General features: G+C 41.2%; 2 protein-coding genes across 2 annotated transcripts in view; one reads left to right on the forward strand and one right to left on the reverse strand.

The window, feature by feature from the left end:
- Positions 1 to 5,013: 5,013 nt before the first annotated feature.
- Positions 5,014 to 22,322, reverse strand: nol8 (nucleolar protein 8). Its single transcript, XM_063215073.1, has 17 exons — positions 22,200 to 22,322; positions 21,108 to 21,273; positions 20,944 to 21,006; positions 19,140 to 19,218; positions 18,859 to 19,009; positions 18,361 to 18,429; positions 15,766 to 17,754; positions 15,241 to 15,417; positions 14,374 to 14,490; positions 14,107 to 14,224; positions 11,391 to 11,517; positions 10,762 to 10,842; positions 10,187 to 10,533; positions 9,191 to 9,341; positions 6,918 to 6,976; positions 6,707 to 6,789; positions 5,014 to 5,209 (listed from the first exon to the last, which is right to left on the reverse strand). The coding sequence occupies exons 2-17, from the start codon at positions 21,232 to 21,234 to the stop codon at positions 5,153 to 5,155; spliced, it is 3,795 nt and encodes a 1,264-aa protein (XP_063071143.1). The 5' UTR covers positions 21,235 to 21,273; positions 22,200 to 22,322; the 3' UTR covers positions 5,014 to 5,152.
- Positions 22,323 to 22,469: 147 nt separating this feature from the next.
- The window catches only part of cenpp (centromere protein P), an 86,737-nt gene continuing 86,378 nt past the window's right edge, over positions 22,470 to 22,828 (forward strand). Inside the window, exon 1 of the mRNA XM_063215085.1 lies at positions 22,470 to 22,582. Coding sequence (XP_063071155.1) covers positions 22,575 to 22,582 — 8 coding nt within the window. The 5' untranslated portion in view covers positions 22,470 to 22,574. The remainder of the gene's footprint in view (positions 22,583 to 22,828) is intronic.

Genomic DNA, 22,828 nt, shown 5'->3' on the forward strand with positions numbered 1-22,828 from the left:
AAAATCCTCCCCCCCCCCCCCCCCCCCCCCCCCCCCCCCCCTTTATTTTTGCGTTCTGGACATATTGTAATTGAACAGCCTCCCCTGTTTGACAGACTACCAGCCGCCACTGCACTACACCACACCACATCAGATCAGATCCAGCTACTGGTTGTTTGTAGTGTACCAGGCTGCAATGTCATGTACATTCACTGGCCTTATAATGACAGGTGTGCAAGTTAGGTGTATGGATTCATGTTTGGTTTGTGGGGAAAAAAAACCATGGTCTTCTTTTGCATTTCATTTTGTGTCATTGTGTAAATATCTGGTTGTTTGTAACAGGCTGGAATGTTACATCTCATGTCACCGTTACATTTACTGGCTTCCTATTGGAGGTGTGTTTGGAAGGTGTTTGGGCTTCATCTTAGTTTTTATTAAAATCACTAATACTTAAATTATGCATTTCATTTTGTCATTGTGTAAATATGTGGTTTTATTGCAACTAGTACTGTGTCCTTCCTCCTATCCCTATTGTAAAGCACTTTGGTTAACCGCATGTTCTTGTAAACAGTGCTGTATGAATAAACTCAGCATTGCTATGAACCCAAACAGAGGTAAGAAAGTAACTCTTGGAACTAATGAAAATAAACCGTCCATTTCCTCACTGCGGCTTCAGGACCTCCCTTGAGAAAGCTGGGGCCTATAGCAACAACAAAGCTTTAAGACACTTGCAATCTATGAAAACACTCAATCTAACACTCCATAATACACCTTGAGCGATTGAGGTTATAAAACATCACAACACCACATGCCATTTTATTTTCCACAAGAGACCTTTCAACGATAAGACTTGAGAAATGTAACAGTACAGAGGGTGTGTCAAAAAAGTTTGTTGTGTAGCAAACAGTAAAACTACACCACTTAAAACTTTCTCCAAAAGAGTGTGAAGCTGCCAAAATCTCAAGTCAAACAGGACGGAGCAGTTTACTGTATATGTCAGACCGCGTTTAAGAGTTAAAGTTTGGAAACAGCCCTGAAACCATAAGTGTTATTTGAGGGTATTAGAGAATTCTGGCCGTTGGGGTGTGTACGAGGGAGGGCAGCTTGCTTTTTAGTGTGTCTGTGTGTCAGTGGGGGATGGGAGCGTTGTTATTCTGAAGGGCCTTGTGACCGCCTCCTGGGTCACATGGTACATGTTACTTAACTCCCGATAGCTGTCAGGGTTTTCTTTCTTTTTTTGTGTGTCAAATACACGCCTAAACTTCTTCCCTTTTTGTCAAATACTTTGTTGAACTATAGCTGGTAAAACATCCAAATCCAAAAGTGTCCAATGCAAATAATTTGATAATAATAATAATAATAATGAAAGAATGTTTAGTGACATTAAGGATGAGGGGGTAAGGAGTTGGATTTTAATGTTACAAAAAACCACTGTGGTTTGTTTATTTTACAGTTGGCTTAATCCTTGTTGGTGAAGCACCATCTTAAAAGTTCAACTTCCTGTAACCTATTTCCTACTTCACCAGACACATTTTTACCATAGTTTCCCATATCCCCTTTTGTGGTTCAAAAGGGTGTGATGTGAGTAACACAACACCACTTGATTTGGATCAGGCAGAGAAACTTTCACCGTAGCCTACTCCTCTCATGAATTGTTTCAGCAGTGGTCATGATAAAGAAATAGACATTTGTCACCGTACCAAATATGAATGACTTGAACATGTGCTGAATGGATGTGACTTGACTACACCCTCTTGAGTGTACCAGCATTGCAGTCTCTGTTTGCAATCACTGTACACACACACACACCCTTCTGATTTCCCCACTGATCAAGCTGCTCTCTACTCACACACACACATTACAGTCACACTCACACACAAAATGGCAGCAGCAGTCTTTTGGAGAAAATTATGTCACGGCCCACAGCCTGCAGCCTGCAGCTGTCTCCTCCCCCTCTGTTGGCGACATCTGACACTTTCACAGACAACAGTGGTGATGTCAGCAGCGGGCGAGCATGAAATAGGAAACCGTGGCGAGCCGTCAGGAAGCCATGAAAGGAAGCGGTCCAGAGAAAGCCAGCGAGAGAACAGGGTGTACACTACAATCCACTCACTCTGACTGAGTCTGCTCAGTGCGTCCTCGTGGGCTGTTTGCTGCGCCCTCTAGCGGCGTTTGATTAAAAATCAGGCAGGGCTGCTGCTGACAACTTTGGCTGGGCCTGGGTTAAAGTCATATGAAAGGCCCCACTCTCAATTACTTACAGTGTAATGAAGAGCTAATTCTGGGCACCCCCTTCTCCCGTGCCCGGGCCCCTTTGCCCGCCTGTCAGTTTCACTTAAAGAAAGCTATGGTTTAGACACACAATGTGTTCTTGAGAGGAAAATTACCACCACAATACACAAAATTAAGTTGATACAAAAACAGAATCAATGACAGACATCATTGAGAAGTCAAGAATTAGAAATATATTTTCATCAAAGGGCAACATTCTCGTCTTTAAATAAAACGAAGACTTTCAATTGTTCATGTCCTATTGCTAAGTAAAAACAAGTAATTAAGGCCCTACAGTGGCTTAATGGTAGGGCACTCGTCTACTATGCGGCCGCCCCAGGTTCAATTTTGGCCTGGATCCTTTGCCGACCTATGATCCGTCTCTCTCCCCCAAACATTTGGGTCCTGTCAATAATTACGTCTAAAAGAGCAAAAAAAAAATCTAAAAAAGACAAAGTTATTAACCTGGAAATCCATGCAAGTTGCTGTACAATAACTTTACATTCACCACCACACGGCTACAAAACAAATCTACTACAGCATCACACATCTGTAGCCTACTTATTTCTCAGTAACAATAGACACAGGCTACTCTTTGCCTAAGTGGATTGAGAGAAATATTTAGTTTGACTCAATTTAGAATTTCCTCTTTGAATGATTTGTGTCCATACAGGTCATTTAACGTGAAATCAGACACTTCAGGGCTCGACTGCCACAGATTTTAATACACCTTAGTGTGCCTTTTTAATGACAAGGTAGAACCTCAGAACTGTGCATGAATCTGGTTCCAACATTAAGGGGAAAACAGACGAAGAAAGTTTTGATTTAGAGGGTAGGACACTATACATTCATCCTGGAGTATGTCAGTCAATGTAAGCCACAAAGACATGGTTTTGATGTTTGAAAGCTCTTTTCTGGCTCAACAAATTACACAAGCAACATGGAACACAACAGTTATCCCAGTATGAATAATGAGATATTAAAATGTTAAAAAATTAGTATTAAAAAAACCCTGTATATTTTAAAAAGGCCAATATCTTGTCCACACCTAGCCTGCAATGTCATTAACGACTGAAATTATGTTTGGTCCTTGAGTCATTTCAGAGACAATGTTGACTTATTGGGTGAATTAGTATTAGTAACATAGTAATAGAGTAGTGCTACAGGGGATTACTCCACCTGACGCGTCCACTAGCATTAACATTAGCATTTGGGTGAAGTGTAGACCTATAATGTCCTACCAAAGACTATCTTAAGTAGATCAAGATACATCATCTTAATTCATTTCCTGGATCCATTTCAGGTCGGGTGAACGCCCCTTTAGGAGACCAACGAGTTTGAGAATAAATTACGCCCCTAGAGTACATGTGTGGAAATGAATCCTTGGATCACCGGAATTCCCTTAGCGCTGTACCTGGGATCCCTCAGCCCCTTAGATGGCGATAGTGCACAGTCCATGTTGCTGCCACCAAACGCAACGGACAGAGAAGAAGAAGGGGGGACAACGCCCTCTTAGAAGACCTGACTTTGGCACATTGTTTTTGCATTGGGTGGGTGGGGTTTGAGGTATCTTGGTTTGATTGAGTATTGTTGGTCCTACCCTCTTGATTAAAACTTTCAGTTTCTCCCAGCTAGTAGGGCCAGATTCATGCAAATTCAGTTCTGGGGTACTACGTAAGCAGTAAGGGTGTCAGACTTGTATCCCAAAGGTTGCCAGTTCGACTCCCGATCCGCCAGGTTGGTGGAGGAAGTAATTAACCAGTGCTATTTCCCACTCTCCTCCATGACTGAGGTACCCTGAGCATGGTACGGTCCCGCCGCACTGCTCCATTGCCCTTGGGGCGCCATTGGGGGCTGCCCCCTTGCACGGGTGAGGCATGAATGCAATTTCGTCATATGCAGTGTACACTTGTGTGCTGTGGAGTGCTGTCACAATGACAATGGGAGTCTGAGTTTCCCAGTTGGGCTTTCACTTCACTTTTACTTTGCCACTATAAATTCACACTAAGTTGTATGAAAACCCATGTCAGTCAGTCCTTGAAGTGTCTGATTTCACGTGAAACCACCAATACATGGCTGAGAAGTGTTGGTGTAATTCCCTCACATTGGAAGGGCACAATGCCAAGAAACCAAAGGGCAACGAAATATGTGTTATTGGCAAGGACACAAAGTACATTTTGAAAGGTATAGGCCCTTAAGCACATACACAGCCGCCTCAAGCAGTCTGCTTACTGGATCAACAAGAAAAGCCTAAAACAAAGGGCAACACCAGTCCTCACTCCTGTAGTGAGTTTTATCAGTTCAGAACATAAGTTCAGATACGAACACTTCATACACACAACGTAGATTTCAGTTGTTAATCTTTATTAATCAGTTACTAATCAGTATTTTGTGTGCTTACTGGGATCAACTGAAGAAAAGAAGTGTTGAATTAAATAGCTTTTTAGTGTTTGAAGCCAGAATTGTCAGATCATCTGCCCTGTGGTAACCCTTTGTTCATGGTGAAGACTTTGTGTTGGACACACAAATGTTTGGCCCATAACAGTATCAGGGTGTGAGGCCCTTCAGCCAAAGCACTTTCAGTAACACAATAATGTTATATGGGGCAACACAGAAGACCAATTCCCTTGCTTGAGCGAGCACTGACGCACGCACACTCAGTAAAAAACCTTTGCTGGTTGCTAATGTATAGATAAAGTATACACCTACATGTGTGCAACACACAAAGTCCAAATAGAGCACACCAAATACTCCAACCCCAAATGACTTATGTGGAAAGAGGGATTTATTTGTGGAAATCATTAAATACAGTTATCATAAAGACAAATACACATTCATACAACATAATTATATGGTACTGTGGTAGGTAGGGCATGAGTGGGGTCATCACAGAGCATCAGTGTCACTTGTAAGACTCCTTCAGCGCCTTCCTGGCAGCCTTGTGCTTTTTCCTGTACTCCTGAGAAGAGTAAAACAAACCAACAAACAAACACACAAACAGAAAAATTGTCAGGTAATCAGTGCCATTATGTCCAGGACGTGGGGTCAGCTCAACTGTGCTGTTTCTCTGTGTGCAACCGGCATTTCATTATTTTCATCATAACCATAATAACCAGTCCGTCAGCCCAACACCCAACTTGCTTCAAAGGTCATGTCCAGACACTCTCTTTTTCGTGTCCTTTTTTGTTTTATACCTTAATGTTGACGTTTTTGTATACAGTTAAAAAAACTCAATGAAGATACATTGATCAAATAAGAGACATGCCCAAAATACATCTCTCTACTCTTCTCTCATTTATTCTTCTCCCTTCAACATTGTCCTAAAAACTAACAAATAGCAGTGGCATAGGACTTGTTCCGCCATGTCTGCCATACCATACGATTGATTGAATATGCCCAAAGCTGATCATCTTTCACTGATCATGATAGAGCCGGGTGATTAAACACATTAGCAGAAAGATTAAACAGGATAAACAAAGAAGAAATCACATGTCAGCCGAATACAAAGTCAAGGAGGGGAGACTGAGATATGAACTACTCAAACAGACTGATGTCCTGTCGCCACACTGATATCCTGTTGCTCAGACCGGCCTGACCGGGTGGCAATCTGCCATTTTATCAGGGCACCTTAACTCGATACACATGGTATGTGGGTCAACATGTGGGTACGAGGGGATCACTCACACACACATGCGCACACGCACACACCCACATAGGCACATAGGCGCTGCGCACGCACGCACACACGCACACACGCACAATCAGCTAATGTTAACCATGGGCCTTTGGGATGCAACCTTGGTTAATTTGGTTGTTTATTATTGTCTTGTTCACTGTTTTTTTTTCCAAGATTTCTTTTAGAATAACAAGACTTGTGTGTAAGATGTATGAAAAAGTAAAAAAAACAACAACAAAAAACATGCTAGCATATGGGATGATCTTCTCTCTTCTAGTTAGAATGTAGAAGCAACTTTAAAGGGGTATGCCACTATTTTGGGGCTTAATATAGTTAAAATCGCTGGGGTTTATAAAGGTGGTAAAGTGTCTTATTTTTCACGTTAAGCGTTGTCTTGCTTTAAGACAAGTTAAAAGAGGGAGTATGTAGCTAAGGTAGTGAAAGTCAATGGATCGCTGTAGCATGTAGCTCAATAGCTTAGCAACATGCTCCCTCTTTTAACTTGTCTTAAAGCAAGACAACGGCTTACATGAAAAATAAGACACTTTACCACCTTTATAAACCCTGGCCAACTATTTCAACTGTATTAAGCCCCAAAATAGTGGCATACCCCTTTCAAACAACCTGTTGTACTTTGGAATGATTTGAAGAATGAATAACTTAGTATATAGAATATAGTATCACAATAGAATATAGTATATTTTTACCTCTACCTGGAAGCAACTTTAAAACAAACTGTTGTACTTTGATAATTTTGTAATATTCAATAAATCATTTTACCTCTATCAAGGAGGCCCTCTGGCTTTCCCACTCCTCCTTTAGATCCTCTAGTTTACCAGGCCTGCAGAACATCTGGGGCCCCTCTGGATGTGTGGAGGGGAAAGAGGAAACAGAGGTCTGTTACATGCATTTCAAAACACAAACTAGATTGATATATAATATAATTCCACTCGATCCATTCAATGTAAAGTTTGTAGTAAAACAAGCACACCTTTCAGACGTTCGTCGTCCTTGTAAAAAAAGAACATTCTCTTCAAAGGCTTCAGGTCACTGTGAACGAACATGGAGAAGTTAAAACTGCAGTGTGAGGAGTGATATTGGTTTTCACATTCAATTTTTAAATACAGCCCAGAACATTCAGGTTTACCATCACAGTTTTTTTATTTAGTTTGGCTGGTCCTTCGATTTATACTCAGGTATGACTTGCGTATTTAAAAATACAATTTTACATCTTTACTAATTTGATACTGGCTATTCTGAGATGGTACATTTTATGTACTTTAAGTGTTATACAGTATATAAAATTCAAAAAAGGTAAACAAGTTCACAGATGGATGCCTGAGAGGCTGGTGTGACTTGCACAGTACTCAAGTGCAATTTATAATCAAGAAAACATGGTACATTCACTGGTGCTCTTATTCAAAGCCACTTACTTTCTATTAGTACCTGAAGTTTGAAGCATTTTGGGGTTAGCTGCCTTGCTAACCATAGATGAGGACGTGCATCCCCACGTCATTTACTTGACCACTCGTAATCTTCCTATTGGTTCGTGATTTGAATTGCTAACAATTCCAACTCCCTAGCACTTAGGCCACAGCTGTCTAAGAATTCACAAAACTACAGCCTCCCTCGTTTTAATATGTTGCACCATTGCGCTTTTTGTTCCCATGTTTAGTTGAGTGCCAAAACGGCAACACAGTATTTTTTTACTTACAAAAGTAGACACTCTAATCACACCTTAGGTGCAATTTAGGGTATTCTGCGCTGAACAGAACGGAAACCGATGGCAATCAAAACCTCAAGGAAGGTCATGATTTTGACCATGATTTCACATGGACATTTTTATCACAACACAGCATTCAATTAACATTGCATGTCAATTTGAATGCGAAAGTAAGTTAACACTATGTCAAATCATGAACAACGTCAAAACCAGGCCATTTATTTTTCCAGATAAATCATGGACTCGTTTGTCTGGGTCACAACGAAAGCCAAGAGAACTTTGCAGGCAGCTGAGAAAAATATTGCATCTGGTATAGGGGTGGGTATTGGCAAGGGGTTCAAGATTCGATGAGCATCACGATACATATGCAATGATGCAATACCATCACGATACAATGCAATACATGAATTATTGCGATTCATTGCGATGAATTGATGCAGGATATCGTGAAAATAAGTATCGTGATGCATTGTCATGATTATTTTGCAAACCCACAATCTGGTATGTTTTTGCCAGACAATGTTGGGTGTAATCGACCTTTCTACTAAGACTTTCTACTAAGATGAGTATGAACACGACAATCAGAGGAGACCAGGATCCCTACATTATAGGGTCAGTATTTTAAGTTTATACCGAACATTTACTGTCTGTTTGTGTGTGTGTATGTGTATGTGTGTGTGTGTATTGTTAAGGTCTACATCAATAGGTTTAGTTAAACTGCACGTTGGAGTCTTGCCAAATATTTTTTTTTATCTTCTGTGCCCGTTACATAGATTTTCGACAATGAAATACACATAGTTTGATTTGACTTTGATCCACATCATGTTATCCAAAGAGTTTTGTTGTACTCAACTGAACCTCTTCTTGGAGCATGAAAGACATTTTATGGCTCAAATCAAAAAGGTCATGCTCAAACAGCGCATGTAATAATAACATTTAAATGATGCTTCATCTGTCTTTCCAAAAATGCTGTGATTTTTTCTTCTTCTCAGGAACAGAGTCATGTACAGTAGAAATAACTGGTGTCACCTTTAAAATGAGCCACAGTATATGCCCATGGCTATGACCCAGATTATAACTCTATGGCTCTAGTACAGTACAAACATGATCAAACATGCTCTAAATTGTTGGCAATCTGCCACACTTTTCCCCTTTGGTGCAGTCAACTCGCTAAACGAAGCCAAACTATGGACTTGCTTAACCTGTGGTATGCTTGCTTTGTGACTTAGATTTATAGGCGCTATCGTGTGCGAACAAGTGCCCATACAGAACGATCAGAGCACTACGCACAACACTATCAGGTATCATCAAGTGGGCAGATAGCTAGATAACCAACTTCCCACAATTTTACACCATTATTTGAATCTATGTGACCTCAACATGGAAGTTCGAAAGCAGGTGTCCGTGTACCTTGTATTATACCGTGCACAAAATTGACATAAAATATGCATGGCAGCAGGTTTGTGCACAAAATGTGCACGAGCGCAATCGTATCCTGTCGCAAGCATATCCTGGGCCTTATATACACACTACAGACTTACTTGACTTGTGCACCGAGTGTAGCGCTCTTCTCCTCCACCGTTTCCCCTGTGTCCTCCTCCTCTTCCTCCTCTTCCGAGCTGCTGTCCTGGAAACGAGGGTCTGCCTGCCACGACACCTTCGGGCCCTTCAATGCCTCAATTTTATACTCATCTGTAGAGACAGGTATAGGACAGATGAACCTTCATTTCAAACATGCAGTGTTGGACTCATATGTGAAGACGGTTACAGAACAATCTGTAAAGTTACAAACCAGATAACCTTTCAATTCAATGGCTCAATCTTATGCTCATCTATAGAGACTGAACAGATTGACTGAACAGATTGATTTGCACTACAACTGAATAATTAATTAATCTATACTCAAATGTTAACAGTAAGACAGCTTTATTTTGATGTGAAACCTGATGCGTTTTGATTTTATCCTTTATATGACCACGTTGAGAGAAGCAGAGGGGAAATGGTGAACCGCATGCATTTCATCATCTGAGTAGTTTACATCTTCTGCTGCCCTACATTCGAACATTCCAACTGAGGGGAGAGGTACGCTCATCCAAACTTAGTGCAGTTTTAGCCCACAAAGGGAGGCAAATTATACTCTGAGGTGCCTTTCCCCCTTTTACAAGTCAATGAACCACTGAAAGAGTTTGCAGATGGGTCATTTTACATGATCTCAAACAGTTTGGGCCCGATCAACACAGATTTTAATAAAACTTGGTGTGCCTTTATCAAAGTGGTAAGGTAGAAACCCAGAACTGCATTTGCACGAATCTGGCCCCAAAGTGTTTGTATAGAATCTGAGTCATTTCACGTGAAATCAATCTGATTTTGTTTGTATCTGAAGTATGCACATAGCCCAGAAATCTAGACGCTCCTAGCGGCCGCAAACTGAATTTGCTCCCAGGCAGCTTTATGGATTTTCAACTGTTGCATAATCGTCCAAACCCTTCGTCATTCACATGAAAACAGCAGAGCAGAGTTCTGAAAGGAGGACACACCTTTCTTCACAGCAGCATCTGTCTCCATGCCCTCATCCTCCCCAAAAAAGGAGAACTTGAAACCAGTCGATTCCATATTCTCTGGAACGGCCAGTGAGATGTTTGTCTGTTTGCTTGTGTCGTCGTTGGTTACGGTTACACTTTGTTCCATCTCCATCTCTTCTTCTTCTGCTTCTGGTTCTGCCTCGTCTTTTTCGTCCCACGCCACGCCATCTTTCTCTCCTTCCGCCGTGGTGGCGGAGGACCCAAACACCTGCTTCAGGTCTACGGCCACGTCATAGAAGATCTCCTTGGAGACCTCCGGGAGCTTCTCAGCCTCCGCTCGCTTCTTCCGCTTGGCAGCCTTCCTGTTGGTAGAAGAAAATAGACAATGTAGAGGTGGGGCAGGGAATTAATAGACAGGGGCATATATATCATTATCAATTTCATGTATCATTGCTTAAATTATATGTGAATACTGGTAACCACACATATGTGAAATGGATGAGTAGTTAGATGAAGCTCAGACAGAAGTCAGTTAAAACTAAGAAAACATGACATAAAATGGGTGGTCAGAGATCATCTTGTGGCATTACCCTTCTGGTTTAGGTTCTTTCTTTTTCTCGAAGGCTGCGTGGTCCTCTCGAGTGGGGTCATAGTGCAGTGTGGAGATGTCCCTGTGGTGAGCAAGCAATCACATCGATATTAAAATACAATTTAACATGTGCCCCTGACAGTAAAACTCACACCAGTAATACATTCCTGGGGCGCGTTTCTCGAAAGCGTAGTTGTTAGCCAGTTAGCAACTTGGGTAGTTGCAACTTGGAGAAATTGCATTGCAAAAAAAGTAGCTAACATAGTTAGCAACTATAGTTTCGAGAAATGCAGCCCTGGTGAGCAAAAAAACACAATCTTCTCCTCCCTTTAGCCATACCGGCTGAATTGTGTTAGTTGTTGTTGCATATAAACTCTCTACAGTCATACATACCGGTACATACACAGTCATACATATTTATATACACAGTCGTACATATTTATGTGTATTGGACACAATCTACACTTTTGTAATTGTAAAAAAAGGTTTGTTGTTCAAAAAGGTCTCGCTGTACATGATCTGACATCATCCAGCATATTTAATTTGCATTTTTATGATGTTAACATGTTTGCTTCTTCTAAAAACGAGAAAAATATAACCTTGGAGACCTAAGAAAATGAGATTATTTACCTGAAGATCTTGGTCTTTGCAGATTCTACAGCACTGGGCTGCTTATCTATATTCAGAACACTGCGAAGAATTTCCATATTTTTATTTTTTTCTTCTGTAAGCTCTTCACCTGCATGTGCATCTTTACCTACAATAGAGTAAAGAGGATACAGAGATGCATTAATATGTTATATGTTAAACTGTGAAAATATTGCCTTGGGGCGCCATTGGGGGCTGCCCCCTTGCACGGGTGAGGCATAAATGCAATTTCGTTGTGTGCAGTGAACACTTGTGTGCTGTATGCTGTGTCACAATGACAATGGGAGTTGGAGTTTCCCAGTTGGGCTTTCACTTCCTATAGAAAACTGTGACAATATAGAAAACAGCTCAATCACAGCGCAGCTTCTACATCTGTGAAGTCTGTGTGAGTCAATTTGCTGAGTGAGAGGTCCATTCATAGACGTGGAATTATTTAGGATATTTGTTGTGCACACATTCTTTTTTACTGACAAAAAGTAAAATTCTAGCATATAAACATTGAAGCCAACAATGAATGCGTTTGAGTTGTAATACCTCAAATGTCCACTAGATGTCAATGTGTATTTATTTGGTAGTTTTCCGGTCCCTGAGAACTGGGGGTGGGGTACTTTTTAAAATAAATTTCGTCCCTCCTACCTTGACGTCATTGGGGACGGCTCAATACATAAAATGGTGAGGAGGATGAGGAGGGAGGAGGGAGGAGAGAAGTGGGATGCCAGAGAAGCGAGCCTGCACATACAGTACGTTTCAAACTAGTCCCTCCTGCCCCCTCCTTTTGCTTGTGGCGGCCCACTTCCATAAGGAAAACAACAAGTTTCCCCATTGTCAGCTCAGCCAGAGCAACTTTTGGGGCCTTTTCTACTTTCAACATCCAGATTGCAAATGTGAAAATGACCTTTAAATTGTGCTTTTGGGAGTTATTGAAGAAAACTTCTATCGTCAATGATGTTTTGTCTCGCATCACGAGCCCACAAGCAAAAAGGAGAGCATGGGAGGTACAAGATTGAGTTGGACAGTGCTTTAGTCCTCCATCGAGTCCTTCTTTCCCCCCACAGGAGGGGCAACACCAGGCTACCACCGAGGCCAAAAAGGAAATGACTGAAGGAGGCATATCGATACTGACACCCAGATACCATCTCTTGTCTGATATGTTGTGTGTGTGTCTTGAGTGTGTGTGTTTTTTTTAATTCATTTTTAGATGCGTCCCACGCATCTCTATAAGAGGCTTTGGTGTCCGTCCGTCCGTCCGTCCGTCCGTCCGTCCGCCCTCCCGTGATGCGTTTCCCTCCCGTGATGCGTTTCTGAATTGTGATTCCCTCCTGTGATTCCCTCTTGTGTCCACAAGGTGGCAGTCGCTCAGTTTTGGCCTGGAGCTCATGCGTGCAAACCAACCGTGCTCTTTGCCAGTGAGAAAAACATGGCGGCACTTCCTGTTGATTTTCACATGAAAGTTTTGCTTAATTTAAAGTCCCTAAGCGACTATAAATGTTGTGGCTTCCATATATTGATGTAAAAGTGCCCCACGAAGTAATGAAGCACAACAAAGTTACTCCACATTACCATTTGACCACTCGTTTTTCTATGCTAACAGGGTAGCTAATGTAGCATTGTAAATGATCCAGGGAGAAAGGGGGAAATGTTGTGATTTCAGTCCGCCTGAGGCAACGATTTTCGTGGGGAAGATGACCTGCATCTCGGTGGCATTGAACCACGCCCCCGTGCCTTATTTGGCTCGCTCAGCACGTGCGTCCTCAGTCCAATCGCAATGCTTTATTTTCCCCAGACGTTTAATCGCATTTAAGTGAAAGTGCCATGTATACACATCGCAAAATAACTCTTAATCCGATCTATTTAAATCGCATTTATTAAATCGGACTTAAAAACATCATGTACACGTAGCCAATGTCTCATTGATTAGTTTATGGAACTTACGTTTTGTCTGTTACGGTCCACGAAGACAATATCCACGTGAAAACGCAAACGCCTGCAAACCACTGTTTTGACAGAAATACAGTTCACCTGTCGCCTACTCTGTTTTCTTCCCAAAGCGGCATTTAAAAGTATTCCATGAAATCCAACATCAACGTCACTTCAAATAGGTGACAGCATCATGCTCACACATGAAATAACACTTCTGTGAGGGGGGGACATCACTGCTCTCATATTAAAGTGAAAAGAGAATTTCACATTTTAGTTTATTTAATGTAGGCCTATGCAAAAATGCAAATAGCCTATTCATTGAAATCTGTCCAGAAAGGGTTGTAATGTTTGCCTGTTTTTTATGTTTGTAATTTAAAAAAAAAAAAAAAAAAAAAAAAAATATGATAAAAAAAAAAAAAAAAATAGCCTAACAAAAATAGAGATTTTATGTTAAAAATAAATGTGATATGGGATGGACCGATGGCCCCCCTAAGCTAAATTCGCCTTAGGTCCCCACATTGCTAAATGTAGTGTAAGGGATTATTTTGAAAAGACAGTAACATGTAATCAGCAATGCATTACAGTTTTTCAGTAAATTGCCCAACACTGTTGAAATCCTATGGTACTTTTTCAAATCCAGGCTTATACAGTACATGGTAGGCTTATTGATAAATTGCCTTGACAGGTTATGAGGAGGCCAAGGGGGCGTTTGGGCAAAAAAGGTTCAGAACGGGCATAGACGGACGCATCTGTTGTCCGCCTGTCGGACTTGTTTTACCTGAACCCTTCAGCCCTTCCTCTTCCTCCTCCTCCCCCTCCTCATCCTCAGACTCCATAAACCTGGAGTCCATTTGGAATCTCTCGTCTGCTCCAAATCTGGATTGCAATTCCATGAGCTAGAAGATAAAAAAGTAATTTTAATATTCTGCACCGGCTTTCAGTATATCAATACGCGTGTCGTGTGTCTCGTGTGTGTGTGTGTGTGTGTGTGTGTGTGTGTGTGTGTGTGTGTGTGTGTGTGTAAGAGACAAATAAAGGATTTCACCTTATGCCCAGCTTTGCCTTCAAACTGGGGTTTAATTTGGAAGCGTTCATCATCTGCAGACTCTTCCTCTTCCTCCTCGCTGCTGTCAAACAGCTTACTACCACCTGCTGTCTTAGGCTAGAGGAAGAAGGAAGCAGCAGTCAAATACTTACTTAAAATACATAGTGTAGATGTATTTTGGTACGTGCTTATAGATACGATGATACAGTACAGGCAATGCAGTGAAACGTGTAATTAAAAACAACGTTTTTAAAGAGTAAATGTTTCCACATCCATGAGAATAGAAGTCTGCACACTCAAACTACATTGGATTTGTTAAATAAACCTTCAGTCGGAGTGTCTCGGCCATTTTATCCGACCCCCGATATAATTTTATTGTTATGCAGCTTCACATGAAATGTGACATATTTTGTAAAGGAATCTTAGAAAATGCACTTGCAATACAATTAAGTCATACAGTATTCAGGGGACCTACAGAGGGTGGGGTCAGTTTTAAAGGGGGCTGCCTTCAATATAGGCCTAAATTGCAGGGGGAAATCCAGGTTTGTGTTCATAGTACGGCCCTTGAAGGAGTTTTACAGCCCTCGGATGAATTTGAAGTGGCCCTTCGAATAAAAAAAGGTTCCCCACCCCTGTTCTACTCTCTTTTAATTAAAAACAATACACTTTACATTCAGTGTTTCCTTTGCAGAAAGAAAAACAAGTACCACAAATGATCAATAGACAAATATAATATATAAATATAAAATATATATATATAGAATGCATAAACGCGTCAAGACTTGTACTGGCCTGACTTTTTAACTGTAGTAGCACCAGACAATGCTACTTGTTCTGTGGTAAACACTGAAATTGTGTTCCAAATACCTTTGAACTGGCTGACTCTTTGCTTTTAGGCTTTGCCACAGTGTGCTCTGCTTCGTCTTCAAAAAGGTCCTTGACTTTAGTATTGGGGACCGACAAGTCATCTTCCTCATCCTCTTCCTCACGCTCCTCATCGGAGCCAAAGACGATGTGCTTGCTTTTGTTTGTGTTTGGTGCGTCCTGCAGAGTAACATACAGGGAGAAAGCAAATAAGAAAGACACATTTTATAATAATTCTTCAAAACCATGAAAACCCAGTAATGTGAAGCTTCTGTTGCTTATGAGGCAGAAAGAATAAAATAATAAATTGTCCTAATAATATCATAATGCAAAAACACAGGGGGAAACAAGAGGAACGGACAAGAAAAGCCTCACCGCTTTCTAATATGGTAAAATGTATAAAACGATTAAAAGCATTTGTAAATAATTATCACAATTTTTTTTATTCAAAATAGATAACGTGCTACTACATGGGACACAGAAAAACAGGGAGCAGAAGGACAAAAAAAAAATGCCCCCTTCACTCACCACTTTAGCAAGCGCTCCCTGGATGAGCTGCTTCTGCTGGGCGGACTCCTTCAGCCTCTGCTCCAGGGCAGCCAGCCGCTTCTGGTTGTCAAGCTTCTGTTTCTCCGCATCTCCCTGGGGAGCACGGACAGGAGGCGCAGGAGGAGCTGTATTGGAGGTCGCAGACTCCTTTTGGGAAGACATGGCCTCAGGTTTACTGGCACTGGGTTTGCTCTTTTCATCCTCGTCGTCGTCGTCGTCGTCATCATCATCATCTTCCTCCTCCTCCTCACTAGAGGAATCACTGCTGGCTGATGATGGGCATGTTGTCTCCTTGGGTGTTTTTGACTGGGTGCTCTTCAAGGACTTTGGTGGACTATCCACCTCCAGCTCCTCTTCATCCTCATCATCATCATCATCATCATCACTACTATCACTCTCAGAGTCTTTAGAAGTTGACAGTGCATCTTTTGTCGTGACTTTCTTATCATTAACAGCTACCTTTTTCGTGTCTTTCACCTCTTCTTCCTCCATCTCCTCCTCCCCACCATCGTCGCCGTCGCCTCCTTCCTCGTCCTCCTCATCTTCACTCTCAGAGTCCTTAAAAGTTGACAGTGCATCTTTTGTCGTGACTTTCTTATCATTAACAGCTACCTTTTTCATGTCTTTCACCTCTTCTTCCTCCATCTCCTCCTCCTCACCATCGTCGTCGTCGTCGTCGTCGTCCTCCTCCTCCTCCTCATCATCATCTTCACTCTCAGAGTCTTTAGAGGTTGGCAATGCTTTTGGCATATCTTTCTTATTAACAATTGAAACCAAAGCTACCTTTTCCTTCTCTTTTACCTCTTCCTCATCGTCATCATCTTCCTCCTCCTCCTCCATATCACTCTCAGAGTCTTCACCAGATGATGAAGCATCTTTTGAAATGGCTCTCTCAGACAAAACCGGAGCAACCTTGCTCTGTGTTTTCAAGCCTGTTTCCGACTCAGACTTTGAAGCATCAGGCATTCCAAACAGATCCTTAGTGCCCATGAACGCCGGGAGAGTTGTGCTACTGGCAGTCTTTTTCTTCGCCTTTTTCTTCTTCGCAGTTTTCTTTCCGTCGGATTCATCCTCGCTGCTGGCTGTTCCCAGAAGAGAGGCCAAGATGTCTTCAGGGGTGATGCCCCGTTTTGGAGGTGCCTTAGCAGACGCTGATGTGGATGCTTCAGGTTTCTCCTCCTCTTCCTCATCCTCTGAGCACTGCTTAGCAAGCATTTCCAGATCTGCAAACGATATCTCTAACCTGCGACAATTGCCCATCATAGCTTCATAATCTGATCCTACACTGCTGTTGTCTGAGTCCATGCTGTGGTCTGATTCTTCACTACCACCATCACTGTCACTGTCTGATTCGTCCACATTTTCGTCTGATGGCGCTGTGGGTTTCTTGGTGAGGGGTGCGGTTTTAGAAGCAGCAGGTGGTTGTTTCTCAGACAACTTCCCCTTGGCTGATGGCTTTTCAGGTACCAATTTAATTTCTGAGTCTTTGTTGTGGCGTTTCTTTTCTGGGACGCTTGGTCCTTTATTCCTGGTAAGAATCTCATCCGTGTCAGCAGAGTCGTACTCTTCATCATCCCGCACATGCCCAGATGACATGGAATGTTTGCCTTCCCCAGACTGGAATAGAATGGACCTCATCAGAAAGTCATCCCCCACCACCTCTATGTTATCTTCCGTTTCTTTTGCTGCCGGTTGAGCCTCTTTCAATGTCCGTGTTCCATTTTCAGATGTACGATCACTGTCCGAAGGCGGTATTGATGAAAGGGGCAAAACAGACGAGGTCTTTTTGATTTTTTTAGCCTTCGGTTTTTGTGGCGGGAACTCTCCTCGTCTCTTTTTACTGATCTCGTCGTCACCACCAGAGATCTCCCACGTCAACTTGGACACCGGTGTGAACTCTGTGGTGTCCGTCCCGGTGTCCAGTTTTTTTATGTTGTGACAGTGCTTGGATGGATCATATTTGATGACGTGTAGGATGGTCAAGGAAAACGTGTGACCAGTTGTCCCAACAAAATGCTCAGACTTTTATCATTGAATGGTAATCTTTCACACATCATTGATAAGCATGTAAGAGTTGAAAATGCATGCATCTTATTTGTTTGTAGTACGATTCCAATACATAGATGCATTCCTTGTATGCAATGTGCTACACCAATGCAGATTATCGCTACACACATCTGTATCGCTACACAAATCTATATTTCACAAGCACACATATTTAGGAGGTTACACAAAAGGGCTTGAAGTCCTCAGGGAAAAAGCAGGGGCACTCTGAGATTTGAGAAAATATAAAATAATCTGTTTAAAAACACTTGGGCCTATGCATTGCGGCCATGTCTAAGTATGTGTGTAACAGTGAGCTATATATGGTTATTTTATGTCTAAGTATGTGTGTAATGTCTTGGGAGCAATGTCTTTATTTATGTATGTGTATGCTACTTGACACCTTAATTTCCCCCTGGGATCAATAAACGATACTCTACTCTACTCTACTCTACTCTACTCTATCTTGGCCTCAGAGTGCCTCTGCTTTTTCCTCCTTTTTTGGATATTCAAGAGGTTTTTCAAGGATATCTTTTTCTTGCTTTCACATTTGAGATTGAGAACAGGAAGAACACGTCCAAATTTGCTCACGACCCAGTCCTGCAAGACAAAAAAAAAATTGAGATGAGACACAATGGATGGACAGTTTCAAAGTTTGAGCATTTGTCATCATCTCCTACATATGAAATGGAAACATAGACTGTCTCTTATTGTTATGAAAGAAAGGATTCTATATCTGATAAAGTATAGTAGAGTAACTTAATTGATTCCCAGGGAGAAACTAAGGGAATTTAAAAAATGATATCAAAATGAATATGATCATCTTCTCAAATGTACGTAGCCCACTGTCCTATGCTTGATTTCAGGCAGAATACACAAGATCTTTCAGCTCTGTGACTTCCTGTGAATTTCAAAAAAATGCCCGGCTTTCTAGAATGATGCATGATTGTATCAGCACTATTACACAGAAATATCAAATGAACAGTGATCCTGTATAAATTAACCAAGTCCAGAGAATATATAACGTACCGTGTGTCCTGGTATTTCTGTCCCAGGGACAGCTGCCTTCATATGGAAGTTCTCCACTCCAGCTTGTTTCAAGGTGTCAATTATTTTTTCTTTATGGCTGACGCTTTTTGTATGAGTCTTCTCTGCTGCTTGTTGACGTTCTACAGCAAGCCTTTAAAAATAATCAAACAAACAAGCAAATAAGAGAATTTAAAACCTTGTTAGATGACAGAAAAAGACAGGTCACACATAGCTGTAAAGCTTCATGGACGCTTTTTGAAATTTTTGGTAAATGAACCCACTTGTGCAGGAAGCTTTCCTTCGCTGCTTCAATTTGGAGTGTTCCACCCTTCCATTTGGATTTATTCAAGACGGTCATACCTGATGATAAGGATACAACAGCATTTAAAAACATCCCCTGATAACATACAGACTAAGACACACCTTATACATGTGCTGCTTACTACACTATACCGTGAGTCCAATGTGTATTTGATCCCTTTCTGATTTTGCCGGTTTGCCCACTAATAAAGACATGATCAGTCTATACATTTATGATAATATGTATTCAAACATGGAGAGACAGAATATCAAAAATAAATTCCAGAAAATAACTTAAAATAATATATTTTAATTTATTTGTATTTAATTTAGGCAAATAAGTATTTGACCCCTCTAGCTAAAGAAGATAAAGTGCTTTGTGGCAAAGCCCTAGTTGTCTAGCACTGAGGTCAGATGCTTCTTTTAGTTGATGACAATGTTTGTGCATATAGTAGAAAATATTTTTGCCCATTTTCTTTGCACATTATCTCTAAAACATTAATAGTTTGTGGCTGTAGCTTGGCAAATGGGAGGTTCAGTTCTCTCCATAGAATTACTATAGGGTTAATATTTGGAGACTGTCTAGGCCACTTCACGACTTTAATATGCTTCTTATTGAGCCACTCCTTAGTTGCTTTGACTGTATGTTGTGTATTATTGTCATGTTGGGAGATCCAAAAATGGCCCACCCTTCAGTGTAGTGGTGGAGGGAAGGACGTTTGCACTCAGGATTGCACATTACATGTCTCCCTCCATCCATTCGTTGACGATGTGAAGTTGTCCTGTGCCTTGGCCACACACACACCCTCAAACCATAATGATACCACTTTCATGTATGATGGTGAGGAGGGTGTTCTTGGGATCATAGACAGTAGTACTCTTTCTCAAAACACATTGAATTGTGATAATGCCAAACATCTTGATTTTGGTTTCATCTGACTACAGCACCTCCTTATCATATCCTAAATCAGTCTGATGTCCGTTGGCAAACCTCAGGTGGGACTGCACAGGTTCCTTCTGAAGTAAAGGTACCATGTGTGCACTACAGGATTTTAAACCTCTGTGGCATTAAGTGCTACCAGTAGTTTTCTCAGTGATTTTGGTCAGTAGCTTTGATATCATTGCCTAGTTCATACTGTATAGCTCTAGGGTGATTTCTTTCTGTTCTCATGATTATCAAATCCATACAAAAGGTCAAATCTTGTATAGAACCCCAGACAGGCTGATGGATAGTCATTTTGTATTCCTCACATTTTGGAAGAAATGCATCAACAGCCGAGTCATTAATACCCAGTCTCTTTCTTGTGGCTTTGCAGCCCATTTAATCTTTGTTCAGGTCTAAAATCGTGTCCCTGATATCATTTGACCACTCTTTGGTCTTTCCCATGCTGGTGAGGTTGGAGTTGGAGTGTGACTGATTCACTCATACTATGGACTGATTCTGCTGATTCAATGTGTCTTTTATGCATGTTAGTATGTACAGGTGTCTTTAATTCAGATGACAAGTTGATCGGAAGTGCCTATCTGGTCTGTGGGCCCGGAACTGTAATCAGTTGGCAGGGGATCAAATACTTATTTTGCTAGATGAAATGGAAATAAATTAATATATATTCTCTTCAGTTAATTTCTGGATTTTCTTTTTGATATTCTGTCTCTCCATATTAGAATACATATTATCGTAACGTTTATTGACTGATCATGTCTTTGTTAGTAGGCAAACCAACAAAATCAGCAAGGGATCAAATACATATTNGACTACACTATATGCAGATAGAATGAACATACATTTATGGAAGTCAGCATCAGAGATGTTGATGTTGATGTATCCAAACGTCTTAATAGGATTACCTAAATGAAAAACAGATGACACATTTAACAGTCACGCAATTCAAATTCTTTTGAAATGGGAAAAAAATGTAAGACCTTTGTATAGCAGTATAAACACTTACCATGGTCATCATTCCTAGTAATCAGTTCCACGTCTGATACTTCTCCAAATTTGCCAAACCTGTCTTTCAAATCCTTCTCAGATATATTGTGGGTCAGACCACCAATATACAGACGTTTGGTGATCATGATTCATATGTCATTCCTCATAACAAGACCAACATGTACCTGCAATTATACACAGCATAATTGCATCAAAAACACAATTTCATAGGCTACCACACCAAAGTTTATAACACTGAAGAACTCTGCAAATCTGGGTAGCCTAATGGGTATCAAGTAGTGCCCAGCATTACTTACAAAAATACAATACATTTGTACAATCTAGGATTACAGGGGCATTAGAGATCATCAGATGTGCATATGGTAAGGTTAGAATAAGGTTAGAGCATGACAGGGTCACACATGCAAGTGCCCAACTTTACAGCAGCACAGAAGACTACTCACTACACTACTTGTTTTAATTTGACCACCATATGAAAATGTTAACAAAACAAATCACTGCAGCATATAGCCATTATTTAGATTACACGACAGAGTGTTTTATCAATTGATGGGTAAGGGGATTGATACTCCCAACTGAGTTCGCTCCCGGACGTGCGGTCCCAGGTGTTTCTATCACTCCCGGACGTGCGGTCCCACCCGATTATATTTCACGTATTATCATATACTGCCACATACAAGCAATTTAGGGTTAGGTTTAGGGTTAGGGTTAGGGTTAGGTTTAGGGTTAGGGTTAGGTTTAGGGTTAGGGTTAAGGTTAGGGTTAGAAACAAAAAACTAACATCAACAAGATAACTGGCTCCGTCATATGGCGGTGGTACCGATAGTCTGGCTAGTGGGAGCGAGATGAAATGGGAGCGTCCTGAGATGGGAGCGTCAATCTGGGAATCAATTGATGTAGGCCTAGTTAGTTCCCCCTGAGATGTGTACGAAAAGCTGCTATTCACTTCGCTAACTGTCTCACAATCAAAAGCGTTCCAACGGCCATGCGCACATATGATAAAAAGACAGATCACCACAAAAATATGCTAGCAACTGTCTTCGTATGACAGAAATATCACAACAGTTAAAACACTTGGTAAACAACTCACATCAATTTCCACATGTAGCATGTAGGTGTAGGACCGTGTTTCAAGAATTTGTTCCGACTGCTCCCAAAACCGAACGATTCTGGTTCCCACCCGGACGAATCTACGAATTTCCCTTAGTGTCCCACCGTTCGCCATAACTCTCTTGGTTTTAGGCTTAATATCATGTGTTACACAATGAAATCAATTTACCACTAGTGTTATGTATGAAAAACAATGGAAATCATACTGTAATCGTAATGTAATTAGTACCGATGTGTATGTATCCTTATGCCATCTCCCTTCAAAGTGCGTGGTACAGTCCATCTTGGCGCGAGATTTAGAGCAGCTGTTGATGTCTGTGGTGGTGGTGGTGGACTAGCCCGTGCGCTGTCAGCGATGGAAAGGTAAGTCAGACGGGAAGAACTAGATTCCGAATTTGCATAGTGACAATTTTTGGCAATGTTATTATCTTATTATCCTTTAGAAGGAGGAGATATTCATCCTTTTCAGGACTGGGATGGGGTGCCATTTGTTGTGATGACAAGTTTACCAGCTGAAGCTCAGCTTCTGCACTAGCGCACTCCTTGATTGCAAATTGCATGCATCTCAAATCAAAATGCTGACACTGTAAAGAAAACATTGTGAATATT

The sequence above is a fragment of the Engraulis encrasicolus genome, chromosome 14 (assembly GCF_034702125.1).
Source record: "Engraulis encrasicolus isolate BLACKSEA-1 chromosome 14, IST_EnEncr_1.0, whole genome shotgun sequence".
Classification (NCBI taxonomy): domain Eukaryota; kingdom Metazoa; phylum Chordata; class Actinopteri; order Clupeiformes; family Engraulidae; genus Engraulis; species Engraulis encrasicolus.

Excerpts from the sequence above, each read along its gene's own strand:
- nol8 (XM_063215073.1), bottom strand. The coding sequence starts at position 21,234 with ATGATCACCAAACGTCTGTATATTGGTGGTCTGACCCACAATATATCT. Across the intron at positions 18,430-18,858 it reads CAGAAATACCAGGACACACG|GACTGGGTCGTGAGCAAATT; the intron begins GTACGTTATATA and ends TTTGTCTTGCAG. Across the intron at positions 11,518-14,106 it reads GGAAGGGCTGAAGGGTTCAG|GTAAAGATGCACATGCAGGT; the intron begins GTAAAACAAGTC and ends ACTCTATTGTAG.